Source organism: Ammospiza caudacuta, chromosome 2, assembly GCF_027887145.1.
Source record: "Ammospiza caudacuta isolate bAmmCau1 chromosome 2, bAmmCau1.pri, whole genome shotgun sequence".
Taxonomy (NCBI): Eukaryota; Metazoa; Chordata; class Aves; order Passeriformes; family Passerellidae; genus Ammospiza; species Ammospiza caudacuta.
This window is the reverse complement of record NC_080594.1, coordinates 5,227,529-5,254,728: the sequence shown is the minus strand read 5'-3', so window position 1 is coordinate 5,254,728 and position 27,200 is coordinate 5,227,529. Positions and strand designations below refer to the sequence as shown.

The 27,200-nt window shown below is 45.2% G+C and overlaps 1 protein-coding gene across 1 annotated transcript in view; it reads right to left on the bottom strand.

Annotated features, from left to right (window-relative positions):
* PTGFRN (prostaglandin F2 receptor inhibitor) overlaps nucleotides 1-21,898 on the bottom strand; it is a 66,612-nt gene extending 44,714 nt beyond the window's left edge. Inside the window, exon 1 of the mRNA XM_058824976.1 lies at nucleotides 21,698-21,898. Coding sequence (XP_058680959.1) covers nucleotides 21,698-21,761 — 64 coding nt within the window. The 5' untranslated portion in view covers nucleotides 21,762-21,898. The remainder of the gene's footprint in view (nucleotides 1-21,697) is intronic.
* Nucleotides 21,899-27,200: the final 5,302 nt, after the last annotated feature.

Below are 27,200 nucleotides of genomic sequence, written 5' to 3'. Positions count from 1 at the left end.
ATGGGATTACAAAAGCATCTGAACAAACCATGAGGCTTTCACTAGGGCACAGTTCTCAGTTATCACAGAACCACAGAATGGTTTGGGTTGGAATGGACTGTTAAAGATCATCTAGTTCCAACACCCTGCCGTGGGCAAGGACGTGTTGCACTAGACCAAGCTGCTGGAAGTTTCAGCCAACCTGACCTTGAACATTTCAAATAATGGGGCATCCACAGCTTTTCTGGCCAACCTGCTCCAGTGTCTTTCCACCCTCATCATAAAGAATTTCTTCTTAATATCCAAGCAAAACCTGCCCTCTTTTAGTTTAAAGCCATTATCCCTTGTCCTGTCACTACATGCCTTGGTCAAATGTCTCTCTCCACCCTTTTTACAAGCCTCTTTAGGTACTGAAAGGCCATAATATGATCTCCCTGGAGTCTTCTTGTCTCCAGACTTAACACCAACCTTTCTCCATAGGAAACGAGTTCCAGCCCTGACAGCAGTCAGAAGATCTTACTGTCCAAAAAAACAGGGACAGTAAGAGAACAATACTTCTCCATATGAAACACACTCTATCATTGCACATAGTCAGCAGTTCATCTGCTCACTGCCCAAAAAGATTCACTTTGGAAAAACATCAGTGAACCATCTCACAAAAATGAAAGCCACCTTCTGTCTCACAAAAATGAAAGCCGCCTTCTGTCTCTCTCCCAAGGCAGCTCCAACAGGCAGCATTGCCTCTCCTGCCATCTCAGGCTTTTGGGAATGAAGCACTGGTCACCTGTACAGCTCCTCTCCTTTGAAGACAAGCTGACTGGCATCTTTCACTCCAGCACATCACCCATCTCAATCCTGTACCAAAACAAGCTATGGGAATTTGCTGCAAGTGCTTCTGTGGATTACTCATGCTACAGCAGAAAGAGAAGAGACCAGCAAGCTGCAGTGGAAGCTGCAAGGCAGAAACCAGGTTGCGTGTGCAGGTAGAGTTTAAAACAGTACCTAGAGTTTAAAACAGTACCACTGGCTGCAGCCAGCACAGATCCCTCTGTACACCACTGATTGCTGGCCATGGGGAGAGGTTTGCTACTGGAAGGTAGACCAAGGCATATGGCAGGCAAAAGGGAAAGGAGAAGCCATACAAACCTTTCCCAAGTGTGCAAAACAGGAGGCTACCTTGTAAAACAGAGCAGCTCTTGGCAGGCAGAGAACTGTGGTACCACCAGTCCAAAAAAACCCCAAAAAAATCAACCACCAAACCAACCAAACCATCTAGCAGGCAAAGATAACACTAAAGATCATGTTTTAGATTCCCTGGATGTCGAACAATTCCATCACATATAATCTCTATTCCCTTTCCCTATCACTGACTGACAGTTAAAGATAAAAAGCTGTATCTAAGAACTACTTCTGACAAGTCTCTAAAACGCATCTGGGAGTGAAAAAGAAAGGGGATAGGAAAAAATCCCCATGAAATGCCAGAATTAACATGCCATTTATTCCTGGGTCTCACCTGACAAACCTGTCCCTGCTAATGGCCTTCATTTACTGTCCTCCAAATTGTCTCCATTTCTATCCTGCTCTGACAGAGCAGCCCATTTAGGTTACCTGGTGACATCTGACCCAAAAAGTCCAGGCATTCTGGAAGTGGTATTTAGACTGCCACACAAGACAGGTGATTTTCTGTTGTTCTTCCTCAGAAGCAATTTGTGTTGCAGAGGAGAAATTCAATATGTTGCATTCTAAAGAAAACAGTTGACAAAGCACTAAAGCCCACAAGTCAAGGCTTAAGAGCATAGGTGGAAACCAGGCTGCAAATATTTCCAGAAATGCTGTATCTACAGTATCTTCACATTTCCTTTAGTGGGGAGGAAAGACACAGGTTAACAAATACCTACTACTAATGCCAACTTGAGCAAGAGAAGTATTTTTTAAAAGTCCCCAAACTGGAATATACAGAATTAAAATCAGTGCTGTTCTGCAACATCATTAACTTGCACTTATCTCTGATCTTAAATCTTTCCCAAAGCATTTGGAACTGAGTTGAGCAGTCCAAATCCATTTGTTCTATTCTGCAATTTCCTCTGGGCAGAGACAAACCATTTTCTTTGCTCTGTGTGGAATGCAGCACACCACTAGGATTAAACTGAACTTTTGGGAGATTTAACTGGAGTAAACAATCAAAATAGATAATTTCTAAAGCTGCATCTACATTAACTAAAAGTCATACATTGAGTGAAAATCCAAGACAAAAAAATCTAAATCCTAGAAAGATCACATTAAAACTCTATAAGCTACCATGGTTTTTTACCAACATATCTTTCACCAGGACATAGCTCATAACAGAGCTGATAAAGCTGGAAAGCTAAGAAAAAGCATTTGTCAAAAGACTTTTTAAAAAGCTGCATGAATAGCAATAGCCATGTGTTCCATAAGTCTGTAATTCATATAATATATATGTATATTTTAGAAAGGAAATCCTGAAACACTCCCTTCTCTCTCCAAAATAATTTCCATTACCATCACTCTTTTTTTCTCCCAAAGCAGAAAGCATTGATTTTTATTAACATGAAGTAATCATTTGTTTTCCCAGTCATCTTTAATGCTAGGTAATATACAAAAAAAACCTTTAAAAATGCTAACAAATACAAGAAGCACTGAAACCAACGTGAATTCTTTTATTTTTCATTAAGAATTATATTAAAATCAAAAAGCAAAGCAAGAAAAAGCACAAACAGGTCCTGGAGGTTTTTTAGGGGGAGGTTCTTGAGTGATTGTTTTGCCTTGCTTTTAGATGTGAGCTTTTTATTTGGTGTTTGGGATGAAGGGGGGCAGGCTGCAGGTTTTTTTAGTGGTTTTTTGTGTTCTTTACCTGCTTAAATTTGGTGGCATTTGTAATTTAACCCAACACCCCGCTTATACCAGACAAGGTCCTGTCTAAAGCCAAGTTAAATCCAAAGGGGATTTGGAAATGAAATTTAAAAAGCCAAATACTTTCATAATCCAGATATGACAAATCTTCACCTCCCCAAGAATTATTTTGTGGTTCACTTCAAATCTCCATGCACAGGCACTCATTTCCTAACAAGCAATTCACCGGATGAGCAAAGGCATCCTGGAGGCTCCAGCAAAAGCAGCAGCAGAGGCCCATCACACAAGTCAGCAGCCACAACACCAAATGACACAAACACACACACACACACACTCTTGGGCTCCCAGACTCTCCAGTTGGGATGCTGAAGGGCAGCTTCCCTCTGCCTGCATCTGCTGATGGCGCGAGGTGGCCGGGCAGCCAGGCTGCTGGAACTGCTGAACAGGGCAGCATATGGCACTGGCCCACCTTGGCTCCACGCTTGACAACTGATTTGCAGCCACAGGAGCCAGGGGGGGGGATGGAGCTCAGTGTTTTAGAGCAATCCTTTTTGCCTGTAATTTAATTTTCTAACGGTCTCATCTTCACCGTAAATAATCTCCGAGCAAGCGGCCACGTTAAAAATGCCAACAGCAGATGCACAGAGAATGGGTGTTATGGCATGGAAATGAGTGCCTGTGCCTTGCAGGACTGTGGAGCTAAGTGCAGTAGCACAGCTTTTGCCAGGTCCTTTTGCAGCAGATCTTCTTGGACAGATTAATCAACCAGACCAAATTAAAAAGCAAGGAACGGATAACAGGCATTCCTGGTTTCAGGCTTAGTGCTCACTGTATCACAATTTCTTTACATAAAGATGAATGCAAAAGAGCCAGGCAAAGATGACATAAGCCAACAGTTATCTAACTTGTGCTCTAGCAACTGGTGCCCCCAGAGGACTTCACTTGGGCCCCTACACAGCCACCACATCCATACTGCTGCCTGAAACCTGGAAAACTGGAGGCCAGTGCTTTCCAAGCCCTCCTCTCACAGCCTACAGATCCAATTAGCACCCAAAAGCCAATTTCAGGTCATGCAGAGCAACAGTGTTTAGTATGTTAATCTCTGTGGAGCCTGCATGGTATTTTTCTCCTGGACAACAAGGAATTGCACGCATGCGTGCACACAGAGTATGATTTAAGAGACATCAGGGCTCTTCCTCCTTTAAGACAAGATTTACATAACTAATTCTGTAATTGAGAACAGGACTGCAAGGTATTTACACTGCTTGATGCTGCTGAGCTTTTATTATTTGCTATGGCAGAGACAATGAGAGACTCTCTTGCCCCAGAAAAGATAGGTAGTCTCATCTGTAGCATAGAAAAAAAAAAAAGGAGACACATGAAATTACCCATTTCAGGAAGAGATATTTTCCATTACAGAATCATTTCTCTCTTCCAAAGCAGAGGGTCAGCAGTTCAGTGGGAGCAAGGGAAGAAAAGAGGTCTGGATAAGAAAAAAGATGAGAGGTCAGGGACATAAAACAACATCTAGAAGGCACACAGGGATTCCAGTCAAGGTCTCTGTGCAACCCCCACGCAGACTGTTAAATAAAATTACCCCCAGATGGGTCTGCAAAACAGCTGGCTTTGAAAACAGGCATGCCACAGCACTCTTCATTATTTGAAAGGGACAAATACCAAGACAAGACACTTCTGGAAACAAGAAAAAGCCTCACAAACAACATTCACAACAATAATGCTGGTTTCATTAAGACTCCTGAAAATTCAGAATAAAGTTTTAGGTTAGTAGCTGGAACTCAAGATGGCCTCCTTACTAATATTTAAACAAAAAAAAAATCTGCATCACAAAGAAAAATAAGACTACCACAATTATCTACTTTGGCACCAGCACAGTCTTTAAAAAGAGAAAAGGCTGCAGAGGGCAGCTGGTGCTAAGCCCCCAAAAATCATACTGCATCTTTGGGGGGTTGCAGTGTACCAAAAACCCAAGACACCTTAAGCACAGCAGATATGCTCCTGGAGTGACACTTCTGGGTCAGTTACATCCCAAGGAATACTCAGATTGCTTCCCAGCAAAAAGCAAAGTACAGAAACTGGGACTTACCTCAGAAACTCAGTCCTCAACAACCAAAATAATAATGAAGATGCAACTGTGTGCTCATAAAGGATGCTTAAAGGACTGTTCACATTTGAAATTCAGTGTGGAAATAGAAGCTCTTCCCTAAATCACAAGTGTGAGCCAAAGCCATGAACACATGTGTGGCCAGGATTTGAAATCCACCCACACTTTGCAACATCACTTATGCCTGCTCAACAAATTTAACAGCCAAAACTTCCCAAAAAAGCATGCAAGAGTCAAAAATTTCCTGGCATTCAGTGCCTCCAAAAGCTTGAAGGCAAATTAGCTGTGTAATTAGCTGTCCGTGGCCCTGAATCCTACCTCTAGAAAGCTGTTCTCACACGTGAAAGGAAACAGTATTGCATGTGGCTGCTATTTAATTTCCTGGAAGATTAATTTTACTGGACAGAAGAAGAGGCTTTCTGGAACAGGTGGGCAGGTATGTACATGTGGGCAACACAAAAGAGATCCAGAAACCAGCAAAGCATTGAGCAAGCACCTGGTGAAATTCCACTCCAAATTACCCAATCCTGGAGAAAAACAAACATTTCTACTTGTGACTTACAGAGTAAGCAAAAAAAAAAAAAAAAAAAAGACAACAAAGCACTCTGCTCTTGTGTGACCAAAGTTAGGTAGTTCTTGAAATGAAGAGGTTCAATTATCAAAAACGCCTGAGCATTAATCTCCTGGGGAACCAAGCCTCCTTTCTAAAGTTCCAGGCTCACAGTCCCAAGCCTTCCATCACCTGTGAAAACCCAGCCCTGAATCCCATGCAGGCACTTTGTTACCTCCAGTAGCAGAACAGCAAGGCTCATCAGTTCAGCACCTGGCCAAGGAAGACCAGCAGTCATTTCATGTTCCCCATCACAAACTTAAAGTCTTTTCTCCCTTTAGATTATATGCCAGTAAGTTATCTCTGTTATCTGCTTTGATTAACTTGCAGCATTTGCTGCAGTATCTACTTCTGCCTCAACAATCAATCCTGAACAGCCTCCCTGGTACACACAGGAACAGGTAGCACTGTAGAATGTCACACACATTTAATTTCTGGGGAGAATTTGATGCCATTAGACATGAGAAAACCCACATGTAATAAAAGTCTATCACAGCACAGCACCACTTGGAGCCTTGGCAAAGTCTGGGGTTCAGCCTTTAGCTACCCACTTTCATTTAAGTCTGACCAAATACACATCTTAAAATGTTTCCTGTTATTCCTGCTTTCAAGAAATGTATCTCTCCTAAGGAGATACTTTGCTGCTGTCATTGGCATGCTATGCATTGGACAGTCAACACCAGAGGTGATGAAAGAGAAAGGTAACACAATAAGATTATCTAATAGGTCCCTCACCCAGAACATCTCAGAAACCAGCTTCAGCGTTAGCCAAGTGCAACACCCATGAGCCAGCAAATACTTGGGGGAATTAGCCAAGGTTAAGCACATTAAGGTGAGGTTGGATGGAGCTCTGAGCAATCTGGTCTAGTGGAAAGTGTTCCTCTCCATGGCGGGTGTCTTGATTTTGCATGGGACCAAAACCACTACAGCAGGGGGTTGGAACTGGATGATCTGTAAGGTCCCTTCCAACCCAAACCATCCTATGATTCTATGAGGATACCACCTCTGATTTAGGAAGCTTCCAAGCTACATATGATCATGAAATGATACACTAGGACAGTAATGTGTTCCCTCTTCCCTAGGCTTCCACTCATGGCCACCACCAGAGGCAAGACCTGAGGCTGAACACATCTTTGGTGTCAGCCTTCCCCTCGCTTCCACAGCCTCAGGAAGCAGGAGCTTGGAGGCACTGTCCTTTCATCACTGCTGCTCCTCAGTGCAGCCCAGGCTGGGCCCAGCAGTGAGAACAGAGACAAAAAAAGGAGTGAAAGAACACAGAATTTTCAAGTAACTCCAAAATCAGAAGCGAGGGAATCCTTTTGAGCATGAAACAAGAGTGAGAGGCGGGTAGAGAACCAACATGACATTAAAATAGCAGGAGGAGGAGAATACAATTTTTGAAAGACACCCAGAGGGAAAACGCCTAATTGTTTCTTTTCTGCTCCAGTCTCCATGCAGAACTATTCTAGGTTACACTATTTAACAAGACAACCTACGCACAAAATAAGTAGCTGTTAATATTTGGGTGAAACTTGGGATATGCTGAAATTATTCTGTAACTAACACTTATAATCAGCTCACATTGAAACAGACAGCAGATTGCATGCACCCCAGGCATCCTCACATTTGCTGCACTGGAAAGAAGAGTTATGTCCCAGAGCACATTGTTCAGCAGAACAAAAGCCTCTGCATCCCAATGGACAGCCCACCAGCCATTTTATGGCTCCTGCACTGGTGCACGTGTGTAGCACAACAACCACAGACAACACCTCGAGCGCACATTGCAAAAGGAACAGTTCAGGGCTGACTAAGCCTCAGAAGTCTCCACCAGCCCGTGTTGATGCAAACAAAATTTTAATATCACCTGAAATGATGTCTAGTGCAAACACTGAAGCTGTCTATCACCATAAGAACAGAAGAGAAAAGTACACCATCAATTTAGAAAGTCAAGGGTGCTAAAATTCACCTGGAGAGTTGTAGATGGATTTGGCCACAAACATTGGAATTAGCAGTCCATGCTTTTAAAGCATGAGGGAAGAGCCTTAGTGGCAGCTTTAAGTACCTTTGGGATTTCTAGAGAACAGGTATCTCTCTGAATTGTCCCCTTCACTCGAGGGCAAAGAGCCCTGAGATAACAAAGGATGCACCCACTGCACAGAGAGCCCTTATTCCCCAGAGGTACTGGTTCTGATGGGCCCAGAAAACCAAAGCATGAGACACTCCTGTCCAACGAGCAGAGCCAGCCCTGACCCCTGGGCACATCCTGGAAGCCATGCCAAGCCAAAGACTCCTGCTCAGCAGCCCTAGCACTAGGGACCACAGGAACTGATGTATCCCTCCCAGTGCAAGCACAAACACAGACCCACACGAAATGAAACAGAAAGAAAACAGAAATCTGACATGTATTTCTACCACACCAACCTAAACTGGAGAGGTGCTCATTTGGCATCTAAGCCCTTAACTCAGGCTGTAAAAAAAAAAAAAAATGAACTGAAAGCTTGATCTCATAAGCATTAACAACAACAAAAAACCCCCGAACAAACAAACAAAAAAACCCAACTAAAAAAAAACCCAAAATGACAAACAAGCAAGCAAAAAACCCCAAATAAAAAGTTAAGTAAGAAAGAGACTGAATTCTGTGCAGCACTGAGAAGTTCTCCTTGCTCACATACCTCATGATAACATCTGAAAAGATAGCATTGTTTAAAAAGTCAGTGCTATAGCTAAGCCCCCTTGGGCAAAAGAAAAGGAGTTATGCCTTCACTAATGTTCACAAAGAAGCATGGTATACATGTACTCAGATTTCTCAATGGATGGTTTAAAAATAAAGTATCCTCCTCTCCCAGGTCTGCACCTAGCCATGTCCAATGTCAGCAATACATAACAATAAGCCTGACAAGCCTTTCATAAATAAATACAACAAATCTGTTTATTTCCCTTTTAATTTCTTCACTGTTTATAAATTCACACTTTAAACCTTCTAAGTACTACTTACACGCCCTGCTCAATTTTTATTTTACTACACCACATAACCAACTGGGTTTCTGTCTTGATGGAATGACAGTCATAAGTCATGCTAACAGCACCACTGTCCTGTAGAAAATTTGTTTATTATTAGAGAGCAATCAGTATTACTACTGTTACAAGAAAATAACAAAGTGGCTAAAAGGCACTCCTGCTGCTAGTGAAGATCTAAATAGAAGGTATACACAGAATTTACAGGGCTCTAGTTAACTGTACAACTCTGCTCTCACCTCCTGACTCCCCACTTAATTTTCCAGAAAAAAATAACATGTGTTTTAGAGATTAATAATCTGAAGAGCATTTCCCAGGAGCTTAAACCTGATTAAATCCACAACGCCAAATTATGACATTTCCAAGAACTCAAGCAGAAGAGCACCTGCCTTAATGGAATGCAAGAGCAGCCTACAAATGCCTCCACTGTTCGTAGTTTTATAGCTAAGCCCACCTGTAGTCAAAATGCAGGGCACAAAGCACACAGCTACATCATGTTTTGCCTTTCCCCAGACAAAACACAGATTATTTCAAGATCTTTATTCCTTTCACAAAGAATAAGCAAGCCTTGGACAAGGGATTGCCAGCAAGTCTTAAAGTACAGAAGTCCAGTCTGTCCCTAGATGGAAAAGCAGCAATCTTTGCCTGTATTGTAAAAGGATATCCTCTTTAGCAAAGAGAATTGTGTTTAAAAAAAAAAATCTGTTTAATATCTGAGTAATTATCATCCCTGGGCAGTTTTAAGGTATTCATATTTCTGCCTACCCTGCTCAAACTTCACTTTCATCTCTTAACAATTCAATGCAAGAAATTCACTACCTGTTCATCACCCACAATTGCTCAGTACAATCAGTGAGTTCTCCCAGAATTCTCTGAGATCCTATTGAAAAAAATCTCTCTACTGATGAAAAGAACCATCTTCATTACTCCACCTGGCAGATGCATTCTTCCCTTCTAATCATTATGTGAGTTTACAAATCTAACAAAGCTGTACTCACATCACATTATTCAGATTACAAATTCTCTGGGAAAAGAAAGCTCGTGGGCATGGTGCTGTAAATCATCAAAACCACTTGTGACTCCTAGCTGATACCCACTTTGAGAAAAGGTATGTACACAGCTGACTGCTAGGGAAGAGTCACAGGCATGGTCAGACAACTGGTTATCACTGAAACAAACATCTGTTAAGCAGCACTACTCAATCATCAGAATATTTTCTGCAGGAAGGACACATTTATACAGGGCAGCTCAAACTTTGAGTGAAACCTACCCAGAGTATTGTAAGCCAAGGCTGTTAAGTTATCTGCAGAGAGCCTGAAACAACAGCAGAGGCAAAAGCTGCATCCTTGAATGTCAACACTAGAAGCCAATAACAAATTTAACATCACTACTGTGGATTGTTTCAGGATTTATGTATTTTTATGGAAATGCACAAGAGTTGAATGTTCAATTGCCATTATCACAGTCAGGTTAAGTCCATGAGGCAGAACTGGGGTTACAAGAAACATCCAGCAGGAAAAGCTTAAACTGAGGCTCCCTAGTTTTTGTCAGTAAAAGAGAACAGACTTTAACAACCTAAATTCACAAGCTCCTGCTAAGCCTGGATGTCAGACACTTAAATGTTTGTCCCTATTTCATCCTTAAATGCCAGAAATGTTAAAGGACAAGGAGAGAAAACATTCACAGAATCACAGAGTATCCCAGGTTGGAAGGGACACATGATGATCACCAAGCCCAACTCCTGGCCCTGCACAGGACACCCCAAGGGTCACACCGTGAGAACAGTGTCCAAACACTTCTTGAGCTCTGTGACTCTTGGGGCTGTGACCACTGCCCTGGAGACCCTGTTCAGTGCCCAACCACCCTCTGGGTGAAAAATATTTTCCTGATATCCCACGTAAACCTCCCCTGACACCTCTGTGCCATTCCCTTGGGTCCCTGTCACCACAGAGCAGAGAGCAGTGCTGCCCCTCTGCTTCCCCTCATGAGGGTGTTGAAGACCACAACAAGATCTCCCCTCAGTCTCCCCTTCTCCAGACTGAACAGAACAAGTGCCCTCAGCTGTCCTAGTACAGCTTCCCCATCAGTCCCTTCACCATCTTCATAGCCCTAATTCCAATTAGTTTCTATCCCAACATAAAACATTTCTGTAACAATCAGAGGTAGATGGTGCTAAGGAGGGGGAATACAGAAATGGACAGTGGAATTTCTGTATGACCCCCACCACAAATTCAAATAATGCTCTGCCAACTAATTCATTTTTGGAGCTCATTCAGCTTTAAACTCCAGTTTTATTATCACTTGGGACTTGTGACAGGAGTCTCCATGCAATGCATAACTCAGCATTCATGTGGCAAAAACCATCAAAATTACAAGTCACAGAATAACTGTGTAGCAGAGTGGCAGTATTTATGTAACCACAGTAATATAAGGCAATATTCTTTAGGGATCTTTCATCAGACCAGCTGTCACAGTAAGAAAGGATGGCATACATGTCCTTTTTCTGAAACAGATACAATGAGAAACTTCTGTAAAGTTTCACAAGCACCAAGATCCTGGAGAAAAAAAATCTCTCTACTGCTATACCTTGCCTATCATTCTGCCTCAATGAGCTCAAACACAGCTCAGACCACATCTCACAGCTCTGCCCATCACAAGTGTACACTCCAGTGCTTCTACACACAGTAACTTCCCTGCAGAACAAAACACCCAGGGTGACCTGACAAAATCCTTGCTGGCATTCACACTTCTGATGCTGCAAAGAAGACTATTTAGACAGAAGTGGATTCAAATGGAAGAAAAAGGCAGGCAAAGGATGATTTCATGCACAGAAACAGATGTTCTGAAAGAGGTCAAGAGAGAGATCCCACTCTCCTAAGAATGCCAACAATACATACCACCAGATGAGCAGAATTCTGTCCAAGTGCTATTCAGGTTTCCCAGCAGGTACTCACTGCCCTTCACCTACTCCAACACAAAGCACACATGCCATCTTTTCCAAGGAAAAGCAGAACCTCCTCAGCAAGGCAGGCTAGTGAGGAGACAGTCTGTGGCAGAGGCTGCTGAAGCAGACCCACAAGTGCCCTGAAGCTCCCACCAACCTTCCAAGCTATGCTTACTGCATGAACCAGGCATCCCCAAGAAATGCCACAGCAGAACAAGAACACAGGCAAGCCATGCTTGCTCCCCTCTGAACACCTTTAAAGAGTGTCCAAACCCAGCCTGACTTACCCAGACACACCCCTGCTCTGAAGAAGTACTGAAGGTCTGTCTGAAACATGGTAAATGTACCAAGAGGGAATTTTATATCAAATTACAAGAGAAGGGTACATGAAATTGCCTGTGAGGAACTTAGAGATCCTGCAAAGACACAGACACAATCATCAGACCATTTCCTGTCATCATCTGGTGACATACATCCAGGACAATGCAGAGGTCTTACAGGTAGGGCATTAATTACCACAAGTTAAAAATGTGCTTGGCTTCATGTATTGAAAACACTTGCCACTTCATGAACCTTTCAAGTTTCTAATGCATACAAAACCAGCAACTGCTGGGGCGCTGCAGAAGGAAGTGGTGGTGTTAACTAGTGCCAAGGAGCATTCAAATAACTTCAAAGGTCGAAGTTCTTCACTCACCCATGCAAACAGAACAGTGAAAACCAGGGCAGACAGGGCTGTCCCTCCCTGTGCATGTGTCAGCCACAGCCAACACACATCTGGCTGTCTTGTATCAGGAACTGGGTTCTGAGCTCACCCAGGAGCCAACCTCAGCTGCAGAGTTTTAATTCCAAGAAACATCTGTGGACTCGTGAGAGTCACTTGACCAAAGCTCTGCTTTGGACTGCAGTCAAGATCCCACAGCAACAAGGCAGCCCTGACACTGGAGGATTAAAGCTGAGCCCAGACTGCCACTTGTGTGAAAGCAGAACTCAGGCTGGACCTGGGCCAAACCCACATATGCAAAGCGTGTTCTCACCCCAGTGCACCCATACCAGAAGTGCAACCAAAAAAAGAAATTACAGCAGAAAGCCAGCACGTTACTTTGATGACAAATGCATGTTCTGTCAAAGTCCAGCTACGGGGACTCATTCTGGGGTAGGAATTGTTAAAGCAAGGAAAGGACCCACCTCACAGGTTTGAGTACAGAAGTGCCCCGTGCACTGCCCTGCGCCCACCTGTAGGTCACTACCCTCGCCCAGACACACAAAGAGGTTTAAGTGTCTGCACAGCATCAGACAGGGTGGAAAATCTCTCTATATACATACAAACTAAAAGCTGACAGCTCACATCAAGAGGGGGATCAGTGAAAAATACTTCAAACTACCTTTAACAGCTACTTTCTAAGAAGCTTTGGCCTATCTCAGTCGATCCTTAGAGGTTCACAAGGCAAAGTCCAGAACAGGCACACGCCCTGCGGCCTCTGGTCCCAAGCAGGAACAAGGCTACCATGTGAGTCTCATTTGTTCTTCAGCTATTTTGGAAGGAGATCCCCACCCAGTAACTCCATTCACAGCACTGCAGCCTCCCCCCAACCCGCCCTTTCAGACTTTAAAGGCAGACACCAGCAACAACTCAGATGCCTCAGCATACCCTGCAGCCACATGCATCACACTTCAGTCCTTGTTTTAAACTCTGCAGGAGTCTACAATTAGATATTCCATTTACCTGCCAGTGGTGAGCAGAAAACTTTGCTGAGAAAACTAGGGATTTTCAAGATTCAACTGCAGAGCTTTGAAAAAATGGCAGTTTTTTACCAATGCTGTTTTGTGGTGGTAACTGCCCCAGCACCACCATCTCATGCAGACACACCTTTAACTAATTCTTCCATTTTAAACAAGCTATTCCCCCATTTCCCTTTCTCTGTGGAAAGCATGCCCTGCTCCAGTTATCTCTCCTCCCCTTCCTTCTCCCACTTCCAATTTCAAGCACCAGCCATACTTCTATGCCCAGTGACCCTGGAGGTATACATGCTATTTTCTCAACTTTTTGTTTTAATAGATAAACCTACAGACCTAGGGATGTGAGCAGCTTTGCAACTATTGACAGGTGCCTATCAATAGAGTTGCCAGCAGACAGGGTTCAGTCAATAGCTTTAGTGACCATTCAACCCCGGTGGTGATAAGACAGGGAAGACCCAGCCTTGTGTTACTTCCCACTTCCAAACACTGAGAGTGATTTTGTCTCTAACAAGCTGTCATGTTCTTTATTTTCTCACTGATGAGGCCACCTCCAAGCACTTAAGCTCTGCTTGCCCAAAGGTACAGCAAGCCCTGAGATCAAACAGGAACAAGGCTGATGCGATACACTTCTTACCCCACATTAACTTAAAGCTCTGTATAAACTGGGTGGGAACAAGAACACTGCACACACACCATAAAGGCTCTTCACACCGACAAACACCATCCACAGACATCACCTCCCCAACACACAGTATATTGCTGGGCTTCTAAAGAACATTACATCTCTTTTGGGGGAAGGCAGATGTATCTGGGTAAATATTATGGGTGAAGCTGTGAAAGCACAAAACAGTCCGAGGCAAAGGCAAAGGAAGATACATCACCCCTCCTGCCCTCTAGGAAGAGGATTAGAGCACAAACAGAAAGACTAACACCTCACTGCTTATTCTAACGGTTTCCATTAACAAATAATTGCCTATTTTCACCTCAGTATTACATGCTGCATTCAAGCACAAATACATGTACTGATTAGACATGCATTTCTGAGGGGGAAAATGGGCATTGAGACTTAAATTACCATCCACAAGCCAAGCAAATCCTGAATTTTTGCTCCAAATGACTATGTTTGGTACCCTGAAAACCTAGGAAGCATCCTCCATCAGTTCAGCATCTGTTTCATATTTAGAAGCTATTCTTTGCAAATGCAGGGGTCACACTGCTTTTAAAGCAGCCTCCGCCAATTCCCTTTCGCGGGGCAGATTTAATAGCAAATTCCACTGCCACAGGATTCAGCGCGCAATAATGAAGGGTAGCGTGTCAATAGATGAAACTGCACACATCAATAAGGAGCTGGCAGAGGTCCCTGCGGATGCCTCTCTCGCAGCAATCATTCCAATGCGTGTAGGAGAACAATGGTTGCAGCCCGCTCAAAGATTCCCCACAGCCACGCCGCATCAAAGGCCGGCTCAAACGCCGCGCTGAAGCTCTGCTCCCGGAGCCAGCCGAGCAGCGTGCACGGAAACAAAGTCCTTTACGCTGGCAATTGTTCTTTGTAACACTGGCAAACCTGAGCAGAGCCAGCTTGTTGTTGGAACTGGACTCTTGGTAACCAATGACCCCCAGCAATGGCTCCGCCAAACTCTTCTCAGAGGCTGCTGATATGGCAAGGAGAGAGTGACTCAAAGAGCTTGAGAACACAAATTGTAGTCACAAAGCAAGCACCGAGCAGCACAGCTAAACCACATCTTTAAGAAAGGCAAGTCCAGACTAATCAAGCCTGTTAAACAGAAAGAGTGGAATAAGAGCAGCTACAGCAGCAGGAGTTGTTTTACAGCCAGTGCGAAGTAAAGAATGGTGATGCATATCTGGGAAAAAAGCCTGAGAGGAGAACTGAAGCCACGGAACAAAAGTTAAAAGCAACACAAAGTTTACATTGATTTTTTTTTCCAAGGTACACGTAAGAAAGATGATATATATATACACTTTGTGTGCTACAAGCAGCACTCTCACAGCAGCTCTGATCAGCGATCCACACAGAGCAGTACATCAATCCAGCATTGGCCAATTTGGCAAAAGCAGAGAAAAAAAGAACAGAAGTGGGGGGCAGGGGAGCGGGGGGAAAGGCCTTCACACACATTTACAGAAGTCTGAAACTGGAATAAAAAGGAGGGCTCCATTTCTCCACCCCTAACTGCAGTTGTAATCCTCTGACACCTTACAAGCAATGATAGAATGCTTTCTCTAGGGACCTGAGACTAATTCCCTATTAAGCTTTTACAAACTGATGCTTTTCCAAGTCTATAATGTGGCCAAATTTGGACATTTTCCTAAGAACAGCAAAAGCCACATTCTTGATGCAGAGTTAACACTCCAGCCAAATTTCCAGTTCTTGTTCTAAACCACAGCAGGGTTGTGCTAGAACTTCCAAACTTGGCAGCTGAGATTATTATTGATTCAAGAGTGACAAGGAAGAAATAGCTAGAACCTGCAAGAATCAAAAAGGAAAAAAAGAATTCACCCTGCTGCCTTCCCAAGCGTAACTATTGGAAATACTGGAGCATTTTAAGGAAAGAGAGAACGAGGGGAGCAGTGTTTCCTGGGGGTGGGGGGGGGGAAGTCAACCTGTGGTAGATATCCAGCCCAGAAAATTTCAGCATGAATGCCTGAAGTCCTGCAGAATAAAAACAATTTAAGAGATGGCACTCATAACAAACAGTAACAAGCAGATATACTACAGGCATTGCTGCCAGCCCTGCTTATTGGCAGCTGTGACAGATTGCCTGGGAGCTCCAGTCTTTAATTAGTTCTCATTCCTGAAGTTCACAAGTCAATTAATTCTAAAAACCACCCTCAGATTCTTTTTTAAAGGAAATCCTGTCCAAGATTCTCTGCCTTTTTACGTCTTCTTCCCATAGCTCAGCTAACAGTTCAGATCCTTTAGAGCATCCATGCAAATTCCATCTGGCCGTGGAGATTATCACTAGTCAAATACTTCAGCTTGCTTCAGCAATTCTTCATATTTCTGCAGCAGTATTTTGCCTCTGCTGCACACAACATTTACTGCTCCCCAGGCTGCTTCTTCAGCCCCTCCTTCCCCCCCGATTGCCTCCTCCAGGGTAATGAACAGCAGCACCAAGTGCAACACTCCAGTGCCAGTTCCAAGCAGTCCCCATGGCAGTCACATGGACCCAAATCTACAAGCATTACCACATTGCTTTATAACTTTTTCAAGACTCAACAAAGGCATTTAGCAACACCAGTTGTACCTTCTACCTAACTCACTTTAAACTTGGTCAGAATGCCAAAGATTATTACAGTTTTCACTGGAAACCCAGCTTTGAAACCACTTCCAGCTCTGGAAGGAATGGGGAAAAAATCAAAACCAAAAAAAAACCCCATCCTTTTTTTCTGTCTCAGATTTCATTAAGAAGAAATCAATTATGCTTTACAATTATGACATCTTACGTGTAGATGAATAAGCCAGCTTGCTTCTTATCCTATTTTATATATGCTGATCATCTGGAAAGGCATTATTGAAGACTTTTGGCACAGCAGGTACCTGTCAATTTATCCAAAAGCAGTTTGGTCTGAAACTGATTTTACACCTTTGGCCTTTGCAAGACACAAGGTGTATTAAAAGTTACTCATTATTTTTAAAGTCTCTTCTCAGTAGATATTTGAGTCTTGAAAGACAGCTAAAATTTGAGACTTTCTAGAGAATCAACTGACAAAAAAAAGGAAAATTTGAGAACTATTACTATCTCCCTGTAAGCTCATTTCTTCTTTAGAACAGGAAATTCTAACAACATCAAACCTGCTTATGACATAGTCTCTCCCTGCCTTGTTCAATGCATTTTTGAGGTACCTTTTGCAGTTTAGGAACTGGGGTCATGCTGGAAACTGCTTATTATTCCTCGACAGAAATGGAAACATGCCTAGACAATTTCACCTCACAGGTCTCTATAAAACTTTAAAGTCTATAAGACTTTATCACTTACTATCACAGATCTGAGAAAGCAGAACAAATACGAGAGGCCTGGTAACATCTCCAATAAAAGCAAAAAAAAAAAAAAAAAAAAAAAAAAAAAGTATTAAACAGATATTTTTATTTGCATTCCAATATACAGACTGACTCTATACTCCATCTAATATCTTTCTTTTGACAGTACTAGAGAGTTTTATAGACATTGACATAACCACTACTTTGACCCAGCTCCTTGTCTTCCTCAAGTTCTTTCCAACTTAACTTTCAATCAACTTCTATACATAATCAGAAAGAATTCACATTTTCAGACAATGTGTCCCCTTTCCCTTCCCTCTAAAACACAGAACTTCACACACCATAAAATATATCACTGAAAGGCATCTAAAACCAGACAACTGAAAGGCTCACTTTCTAAAAATACCTTATTCAGATATGTACCCATTTCCCTTCTAAAAAAACCATACATTTCTGTTTTGCAGGTTAGTGTTTGACAAGGATTATGGAAATGGGAAAAAAAAACCCCAACCCACAACAAGAAGAAACAACCACACAGAAACAAATCAACCCATGAATACATTAGATGTGAAAGCTGAAATCTCAAACGTCCCTGAATGTTTGTTTATATAACTAGACAGGGATGGATATATATTATTTCTTAAGCACATTCCCCTCTAATCAAGCATGTGGCTGCATTTTTAAATGACCCCTACTGCTTACTTCAAATCTTGTTCAGGCAGGTTTACACCTCAGTTCGGGGATTAGAGCCAAACACAACAGAGGCTACCTAAAGGGAGCAAGCTGTTGCTGCGCTGAAATGCAGCCATCAAGAAACCTGGGGAACAAGGTCAAAGAATTTCAGGAAAAGCACCTAGACTCCCTAAAAAGCAGTCCCAGACAGGCACCTACAAAGATGCAAGAGAGCCAGAGAAGGTGACTAAGCCATCATCCGCCAACCCTGAAGAACACAGGACATAAAGGAACAAACACTCATTCCACTGCTCACCCCTCGATTCCCACATGTTCCCGCAGCCTACACACCAAGAAAATACATCAGCGTGACAAAGCCACAGGGAAGGAGCTTCCTCCTCAGCAGCACCACCTGCCCTTCCTTCAGTGCCTCACCAACCCAGTTCCAGTTCACTTTGTGCTTCTAGCGCATCAGCAGTCTGCAATTCCCTCTTGGAAGCCTTTCTGGCCACCTCCTAAGTCACAGGAGATAGGCAGGAGTAGCTGTAAGCCTTCTCTGAGTACCAGCGAGGATCTGAGCCTGCCTCCTCCCAAGAACAGGCAGGCAAAAGCCACCAGGGCCAGCCCTGGGCACAGCTGCAGGTGAGCAGGCAGCAGATTCCACTCCAACACACCTCGAACACTCCGCAGGCAATCATCCTTTCATTGCCTCCCTGCCCTAAACCTCGAGGCTCTCCCTTTCTCTAATGCTCCCACTTCGGCTGCAAACGCAGGAAAAGATTAAAGCGCGCTTTTCCTTGAAGTGCATGATCACAATAACTTACACTAATTACCAAAAGCCTTCTATTGCAGAGCTTGAATTAAACCTTGATTCAAATGACTAATTGTTGTAGCTTCTGAGGAAAAGAAACAAAAAATAATTTCAGACACGAGATGCAGGAAACAACTGCATCAATCTAAACACACAGCTCCTGGGGTTCTGGCATGCTGGAACTGACTTTCATCATAGCAGACAGCGAGTGCCACACAGGTCTAAAAGGTGAGTAAGAAAAAGGCCATCTCTGGGAAACCCATTATCAGCGGTTTTCCCCCAGGATCCACTGAGTACATGCTCTCCTCATGCCCCACAGCATTGAAATGAAAACCTTTTTTTTTTTTCAGATCCACTGAAATTACCACCTTGGACCTCAAACAAGAACCAGGAAAAAAATCCAGGAGGTGGAATGCTTATTGTTTACTTTACTGTCTGAGCCCTGGTAACAATCGGATGCTTGTTTTGTTTTTTGGCCGTCTTGTCCTAGGAGAGATGTTTTTGGTTTCCAGAGAGCATTTCACAGGTTGATTAGGTAGATTGGCTGCAGAGTGACATCACACATGAAACAGACAGAGCAAAACGCTCTCATGGTGCCCTCCTTTCTCAAGATCTAACCACACCAGAGGAAGGAAGAAAAGAGACACTAGATGAAGCCTTAGTATCAGGATACCACAATCTCCTTACCAAACAGATTATAACTGTACTAGATGAAAAAGAATGTTTTAATCACCTTCTCTCATTTGTCACAGCCAAATACTTCAGCCTTTGCATCCTTTTGTTGGATTATTTTGTAAATATCTGAAGAAAATAGCCAAGTCTAAGTACTCACAAGGGATAAACTTGTGTATGCTTCAGCTCCTTCCCTCCACCTCCCTTACACAAGAATTCCTCAATACTTGCAGCAAAAGCTCCAACCCATCTCTCCATTAAAGAGCTGCCAGAAATGGTTCACAGAAGTGTACTTCTCCCATCCAGAGTGTGAAAATGACTACTTTCCAAACCTCTTAACCTTTGGAATATTTCATAGAAGTGACCAAGTAATGGTATCAAAAGATAGGCACTCTACAACACACACTACAAATAAGACTACAGTTCAGAGATTTTTCTGCACACAAAACACTTTCAGTTTTAAAAGCACCATTGCAATTACCAAAAAGAAATCCCCAAAAGACAACTCAGAACATCTAGACAAACCAGATCATGAACAATGGCCACATATCTCTGCATGCACACTCTAAGTTCTTCAGATTATTTCATCTTGAGTTAAGAAGGAAACAACTTTCCTGTTCTGTGTCATCCTTGATAGTTTTTACTTTTCGCTGCATGACCTTGAGCATTTGAGAGTCTTGATTTTCCGCTTGTCCTATTAAACCATCCTCTTGAAAAATCTTATTCCCTTTCTGTTTCTAAACAAAAATACTGAAGGTGAGCTCTCCAGCTCATGACTGTTTCCCCAGCTGGCAGCACGCCTATATTGTAAAGATAAACGAGATGACTAACGTCAGCTGCAAGTAAGAGAAAGCACAGTGGACACTTTTGTCTGGTGGGATCTTGCAGACAGAACACCCTCTGCCCCAACAGCCTGCAAGCAGCCTCAGGAAAAAGACTGGGACAAGACCTGGTTTAGGAAACTGACTTTCCAACTGCAACTCTCAGCTCTGCAGACCTGGCTATGAAAGATTCAACATCCAAACAATGAGGAAAGTGCTCTGGCAGACTTAAGGAAAAAAAAAGTCACAGCAAAGTCAAAAGTACAAGCACAAACTAAGTCAGCAAATAGAATTTTGTTTAAAGAAGAGCGTTGGCAGTGTGGGGCTGGGGCACTGTTTAGTTACTCCTTCCACCTGAAATCTGGAAAAGGCTCCCACTCACTACCTGCAATTAATCAAGTGTTGTGAATCATGAACTACGTAGGATAGCTTGCTCACCTGTGGGACATACTTGCTCACCTGTACCTGATGTCCTTCTGGCTGCCCAGAGCCGACACAAAGCCACTCAAACATTACAAGAGAGAGCTATCTAACCCGAATAATCTTCTAGTTCTCTACTTCTACATTCACTACTACTTCTGTAACAGGGTTAGCAACATCACTACAAGTACAATGTTGGGGGGAAAACAAGGGAAAAAAAGACAAAATAAAAGAAAAAAAATCCCACGACAACCCACCACCCACCCTTTTGTGTAGAGCTTGCTTGTCTTTATTCCTGCACGCTGCCTGGCTGGCACTGACACCAGGAAGGAACAAAACCACATGTCACGCTCACGACAGCTACACAATTACCTGAACACAGCGTAAACCATCACCTACACAATTACACGCTATCTCCTAGCGGGAGAACTTCCCGGCAGAGGCAGCAACCCCCGGGAGCCCGGCAGGAGGGCTCAGGGAAGCGCTGCTTCCCCGCACCCCGCGTGCCCGGAGAGCCCGAGCAGGGTGCGGGCCCCGGGGGACAGGCACAAGGAGGGTCCCCACTCAGCCAGCGCTTCACCTCCGCCAGGCGAGGTCTCAGAGCGCTCCCACCTCACCGCCAACACAGCCCCGCACCGGCTCCTTTATGGGCAACTACGGCCCCACCGCCACGTTCCGCGGCCGGGGCGCCCCGAGACCCCGGAGCCTGCGGGAGCCCCCGGGCAGCACCCCGCGACCCGCCCCCGCTCCGGGAGGTCCCCTAAAGTTCCGGGGAAATGCCCGGCAGCGATCCCCCGGAGGGAGCAGCGGGGCCCGGGGGATCCGGGCCGGCCGATTCCGCCCGCTCCAGGGGCCGGCACAGCCCGGCGGGCAGGCGGCACAGCCCGGCCCCGCCGAGGGCAGCGCCCGGCCGGGCTCCGCGGGCGGCTCCCTCCCTCCCGGCCCCGCCGCGCTACCTGCGGGCAAGGTGCCCGAGCACCCCCGGCCGCCCTCCCCGCCGCCCCCGGCCGCGCACCCCCGACTCACCGAGCAGCAACAGGACGAGGAGGAGGACAGGCAGGCAGGACGCCCTCTCCCCGCGGTGCCCCATGCTGGCAGGGCTGCGCGGCGCCTCTCCCTGGGCGAGCGGGACCGCGGGCGCGCAGGCTGGGCTGGCCCGGGGGCACCGGCGGCGGCAGCGCTCCTCGGCCGGCCGCTCGCTGCCCTGCGAGCGCACGGAGCCGCCCGCCCGCCCCGACCGGCCGCGCCGCGCGGCGCAGCCAACCACAGAGACAAACTTTCCCAGCGCCCGCCCCCGCCCGCAGGTAGCGGGGGCGGTGCGGGGTCCGGCCCGGCCCGGCCCCTTCCCCTCAGGCGGGAGAGGCAGGGCGGAGAGCGGGGCCGCGGGCTCCGGGGGAGCGCCTCGCCGAGAAGGGCCCAGCGGAGAACGGCGCTGCCCTCGCCGCCTCCCTCCCTTCTTCCCTCCCGGGGCCGCCGCCGCCGCGCACACGTGGCTTGGGAAAGCGCCGGTGCGGGGAGGGCGGGCTGGCCCGGCCGGGAGCGGCCCTGGGGCAGCGTGGGGCTGGGACGCTGTTTGGCCGCTCGTTCCTAGGGCTGCGGAGCCCGTCCGGCCCCCCCTCACGGGTGGGGTCCCCCCGTGTCCGCGGCCGGCGCTCGGCCATCCCCCCGGTGCTCGCATCCAGCGCACGGAGCCGCCGCACACGTGTGGGGTCACTGCCGGTCCTGTGCCCATCACTGCCCCAGCCGGGGCTGTCTGCTGGGCTGCCCCAGGCACGGGGGGCACTCCTGCGCCATTCCATGCATGTGTGACCTCAAAAACCAATGCCGAGTGCGCCCATCTTGTGCCCTACCCTTCCACGAGCAGCACTGGCCTGCCCGTGCTCCGGCGATTCCATCCTGCTCACGGCTGGGTTAGGAGCTGGACAGCACAGACACTCAAGTGTGTCCTTACCCCAAGCGCTTCATGGACAAGGCCACCACTCCCTCACCCACTGGTGCCAGACAGCCCCCCAAGCAGCATTATTACCCTTTTTGGGGCTCAGTTTCTTTTCCCCTGCCCGAGGTCCCAGTTTAGTCAATAAGGGGCTGCTGCAGCACGGCATTCATGCCACCAACTCCACCACCTTCCTTCCCAGCCGGCTCAGAGGTTTTTGTTTGCTTGGGGATTTAATTTCCTGTTTGTTTGTAAAAACAAAGAGCGGAGGCACTGGGCGGCTCTCTAGTAGCTCGGACAGTTATCTGCTCTTTCAGTCCCCTTGCCACATTCTCTGGGAAATCTGTGCTCTCCTTGGGCACGTCTTGCTGTCTGTTGTCCAGGCTCCGTGGTAGAGAGGGATCTGTGATATACATTTCCCTGTGGGGAATCTCTGGAGCCCATGCATGGTTTGGGACAGCTGCTCCTGCACAAAATGGCTGGGTAAGGTTTTATTCCAGAGTCTCCAGTGCACCTTGCTCTTGAGCATGACTTGGCTTGGGCGAGGTTCAGGAAGTGTGTGCTGTGTTCTTGACTGAGCATGATTATCAGACTGGATTTTAGGCTGGACTTTGTTACTCCTTCCGCTATGCTTTACAGGAAAGAGGGTGTTGCCTAATAGGAATGAAATGAGACCCTCCTAAAACTGATGAGGAGAACTTTCACCCTCCAACCACAGTTACCTGAGCTCCTGCAAGGAGTAGATCGACCTCTTTTCAGAGCTGCAGCCACGAGCTGTCTGGAGGACACTTGGTCCTGTGCACAACTGAAGTTTTCCCAGCTCCCAGACACCAAATGAGGCTGAGTCCACAAATGTGACTGAGAAAAAACTGCCTGAACAAAGCAAGGCTGTCTTCAGATATGTTCAAAATGCCCTCATATCCCTGCTTGTTCTTGCTGCCTGTTCCCACTCATTCTGCTCTCCTCCTTTACCCAGCATTTAAACACACTTTTTCTTCACTGGAGGATGTCACTTCCATAAACAAAGATATGTCCCTTAAATCAAATTCAGAAAGCAGGTTAGATGTCTCACCCTTACCAGTCAGCTTCTACCACACAGGTTAAACTCCTGATCCTTCATCGAGCTTTATGAAACACTGCTGTCCTGAGCCCTAGGTTGTGTTCTCAACAAGCACCTTAACAACCCCGCTGCTCCCACCTCTTTTACTTCAGTAAGAACCACTTTTCACCCACATATAGTCAGACTTCCAGACAGAAGGGCCACTATAACCCATTAATCTGACCCATATACAAAAGCCAGAGATTTTTTTCCTCAGCAGCTGGATCAAAGTGAGTTAGAAAGACAACACGTCTTAAAGACTCCAAGTAATGGCAACTGCTTCTTCCACCTACTAATTTATTCCAATGTTTAATTATCCTTGCTGCTAGGAAATTGCTTCTTTCAAGGTTGAATTTGTCTAACTTCAACTTTGAGACATCAGAACTTGTTATGCCTTTGCCTACAAAACTGCACACCCATCCCATTTTCATGGTTAAGTAACTATACATGGTGCTTCTATCACTTCTTGTTTAACTGAATAGATTGTTTCTTTGAAGCCTCACATTGTAAGATTTCATTTTGGTCACTGCAGATTTTTTTGGACTTCAGTGTTTCTGAGTGTTTTTTTGACTTGCAGGCACCCAGCATGGGTACAATGTCATTGTGGTCTATACACACATGCTGTGCACAGAGTAAGAGTAATTTCTCAGTCATTGTTTTCCCCCTTCTCTCATAACTAAAAATGGAAGTAGACCATTTCCTGTACTGTACAAAAAGCTTGTGGAGTTCATTACCCATGTTGAGTCCCCAAATCTCTTTCTGCATCTGTGTTTTTCCTGAAAGCATCTTTATCCTGCCATTCATCACTATGCGCTTCCCTCCTCAGCACATGGCCTTGCAGCAGGGTGTGTTAAAATACAGTCTGTAACATTGTGACAATTTAAGCAGGTGTCTGAGATTCTCATTCAATTTGAGAGCCGTTTCTCCAAGGCTGGTAAATTGCCAGCACAGGTGCCAGAAAGAGCAGGTCTGAAGCTGACCGCTGTGTTAGTCTACCTTCTCCTTCAAAGCCTGTTTTCTTCTCCTTTTTGTGTGTCCTACTTTCAATGGATTGTTACATGTATGTGATTATGTCATTTTTCCCCCTTGCCAATTCCATTTTGTATCGTTCAGCTATGAGAGCCAGTCTGAGCCAGAAGCTTTCTCCAAGTTGAGACAAATATCTTCCTCTGTTTTTGTGCATTTCCAATGTTTATTCATGAGCTGCAGAGTAAATACATGGTCAGTTGTTTTTTCTCAGGAAGGCATCCCATTTGACTTTCAGTGTTTAGCATGTTGTTGATTTGAGTAGATAGCACGTACTTATTTATTGATGATGCTGTAAAAATGCTTGCTTACGTTTCTTCATACCTACATTTCTGCATAATGTATAGGCTGAAAGTGCCTCTCATTTGGGGTAACTAGGTTAGCCAGCAGAATTTCGGGGAAGGATCAAGATTGGAGTGTTATATTAAACACACTATTATGCATGCACATGTTCATGAAACATGAACACACCCTGATCCGAAAGAAGCCCACACGCAACCACTCCCTGCTTGCACCACTCCCCCAACATACACTTGCTAGCCTTTGCAGTTTCTCTCTTGGCAAACATGGATAAACAACTTTTGTTCTGCCCACCTTGTTGCCTGAGCAGCAGAGGACAGAGTGAAATGTCTCTGTATGAGGCCCACATCCAACACAGAGTGCAAGAATAAAGGACATTTAGAAGGATTGATCAACAGCAGAAGGACCTGGCCTGATGAGGACCCAGCACCCTGCTTAGGGGCAGAGATGCAAAAGTGCTCCTCTCATGCAGTGCAGACTGCAGGCTGCAAACCTTAACCAGGGGAGAAACCTTTTGGTGCCATTGCCTGGCGTGTGGCAGCCAGGAGCTCTCCACAACAAACGAGAGGCATGGGCAGACAGGTAAGGCTGTGCTCCACTGCCCCGTCAGCAGCACAGCAGCCTCCAAGGCAGGAAGAGGGCTCTCTCAGTGGTTTCCAAGCTGTTTGCATGAGGAGCCTGGGGAGAGGGAGCCACAGCACAAATGTTGTCCTGGAGACATCTGTGCAGGGATGTGCTATCTCATTTAAGGACCTTTTTCTCAAAAGCTAGGGACTTCATCCCCAGCATGCCGGCGAAATTCCACGTTGCTTGATTTCACTCCGCCCCTAGGTTCCCTTTGTGTCTCCAAGCAGGCACAATACTTGTCTTCATTTCCTCTTCTCAACTCTTGTTAAATTTCGCCTTGCTCCAGTGCACAGAGTGCGTGTTCCAGCCAGCGGGCTGCCCCATCACGGCTGTGGCTGACGTGAGCCCCACGCTCGGTTTTGTGAAATGTTTCTGAGCGTACCTGGATGGAAAATACATGCCCCCTTGTCATTCCCCTTTAACAGCTGAACAGAAATATGGGCAATAGTAGAGAGCTCACAAAGAACTGTGAAAAACTCAGCTTAGCCATTTATGTATTATGCATTAAAACCTGTCTCTATTGAGCTGTCCAAGATAAAGTCCTACTGGCATGTGATCAAAAGCGTAGGAAATTACCTTGATTTGTCCTGGCTAGAGCTGGCTGCCTCATGTAAAAGTATTTGTGAATAAATTATTTGCAGATTGATGAGGAAAAAGTGAGTAATTTATTTGATGAATATTGTTCAGCTGGCTCTTGAGCTAACCAAACCATGAGGAAAAAATATTGGTGAATGATTTATTTGAAAATCTAGTTGAAATCTGACAGGAGAAAATGGTCAAACAATCTGCCACAATTATTCAAATTCCGGTAGACCTGGATAATGTTCACACGCTACTAAAGCACACCCCAATGCTTCAAGCCATGATGGTAGAGAAGATATTGAAATCAGAATTCAAATCTTCAAATCTATACTCACCTTCTTCTTAAAAGAGATTGTCCTCGACCACAGACTCAAAGGTACCTATTAATGAGCATAGAACAGATTCTACAGTTTGCAGTTATTTATTCTTATTTATTATTAAGACACTCTGGAAACTCTCTTGCTTGATAGAACAGCAATGAAAATTGAGTACCTTTTACTCCTCTACAGCCTCCCTTCAGTGGATTTCTAAGCACTTTACAAATTTCAATGGGTTTAATGTTACAGCTGTTCTGTGAGGCAGGAAGGCATAATGAAATCCAGGAAAAGTGGAAAGCACACCACACGCTACAGGTTTCTTTACAACATAAACTGAAGCTTCATGAACATCTTTAGGCTAGATTCCTTTCAACAGAGCACATCTTTCTAGGACTGACTAGATTTTTCAAATCTGACTGCCTGAGCTTGGGTTCCTAACTACTTAAGCACTCATAAACATGCTATGTGTTGAAGTTTGTTGGAACTTTTGAGCACCAAACACACAAGGAAAACCCCCATGTGTCGTGATATTTCCATGCATACAGATTTACCAGCATATCTCTAGATGCCTGATGGTCTCACAGGTTAGAGCCATCACAGCTGCAAAACAGGCAGGTTGCAAAAAGCTGCCTGTGGCTGTGGGTT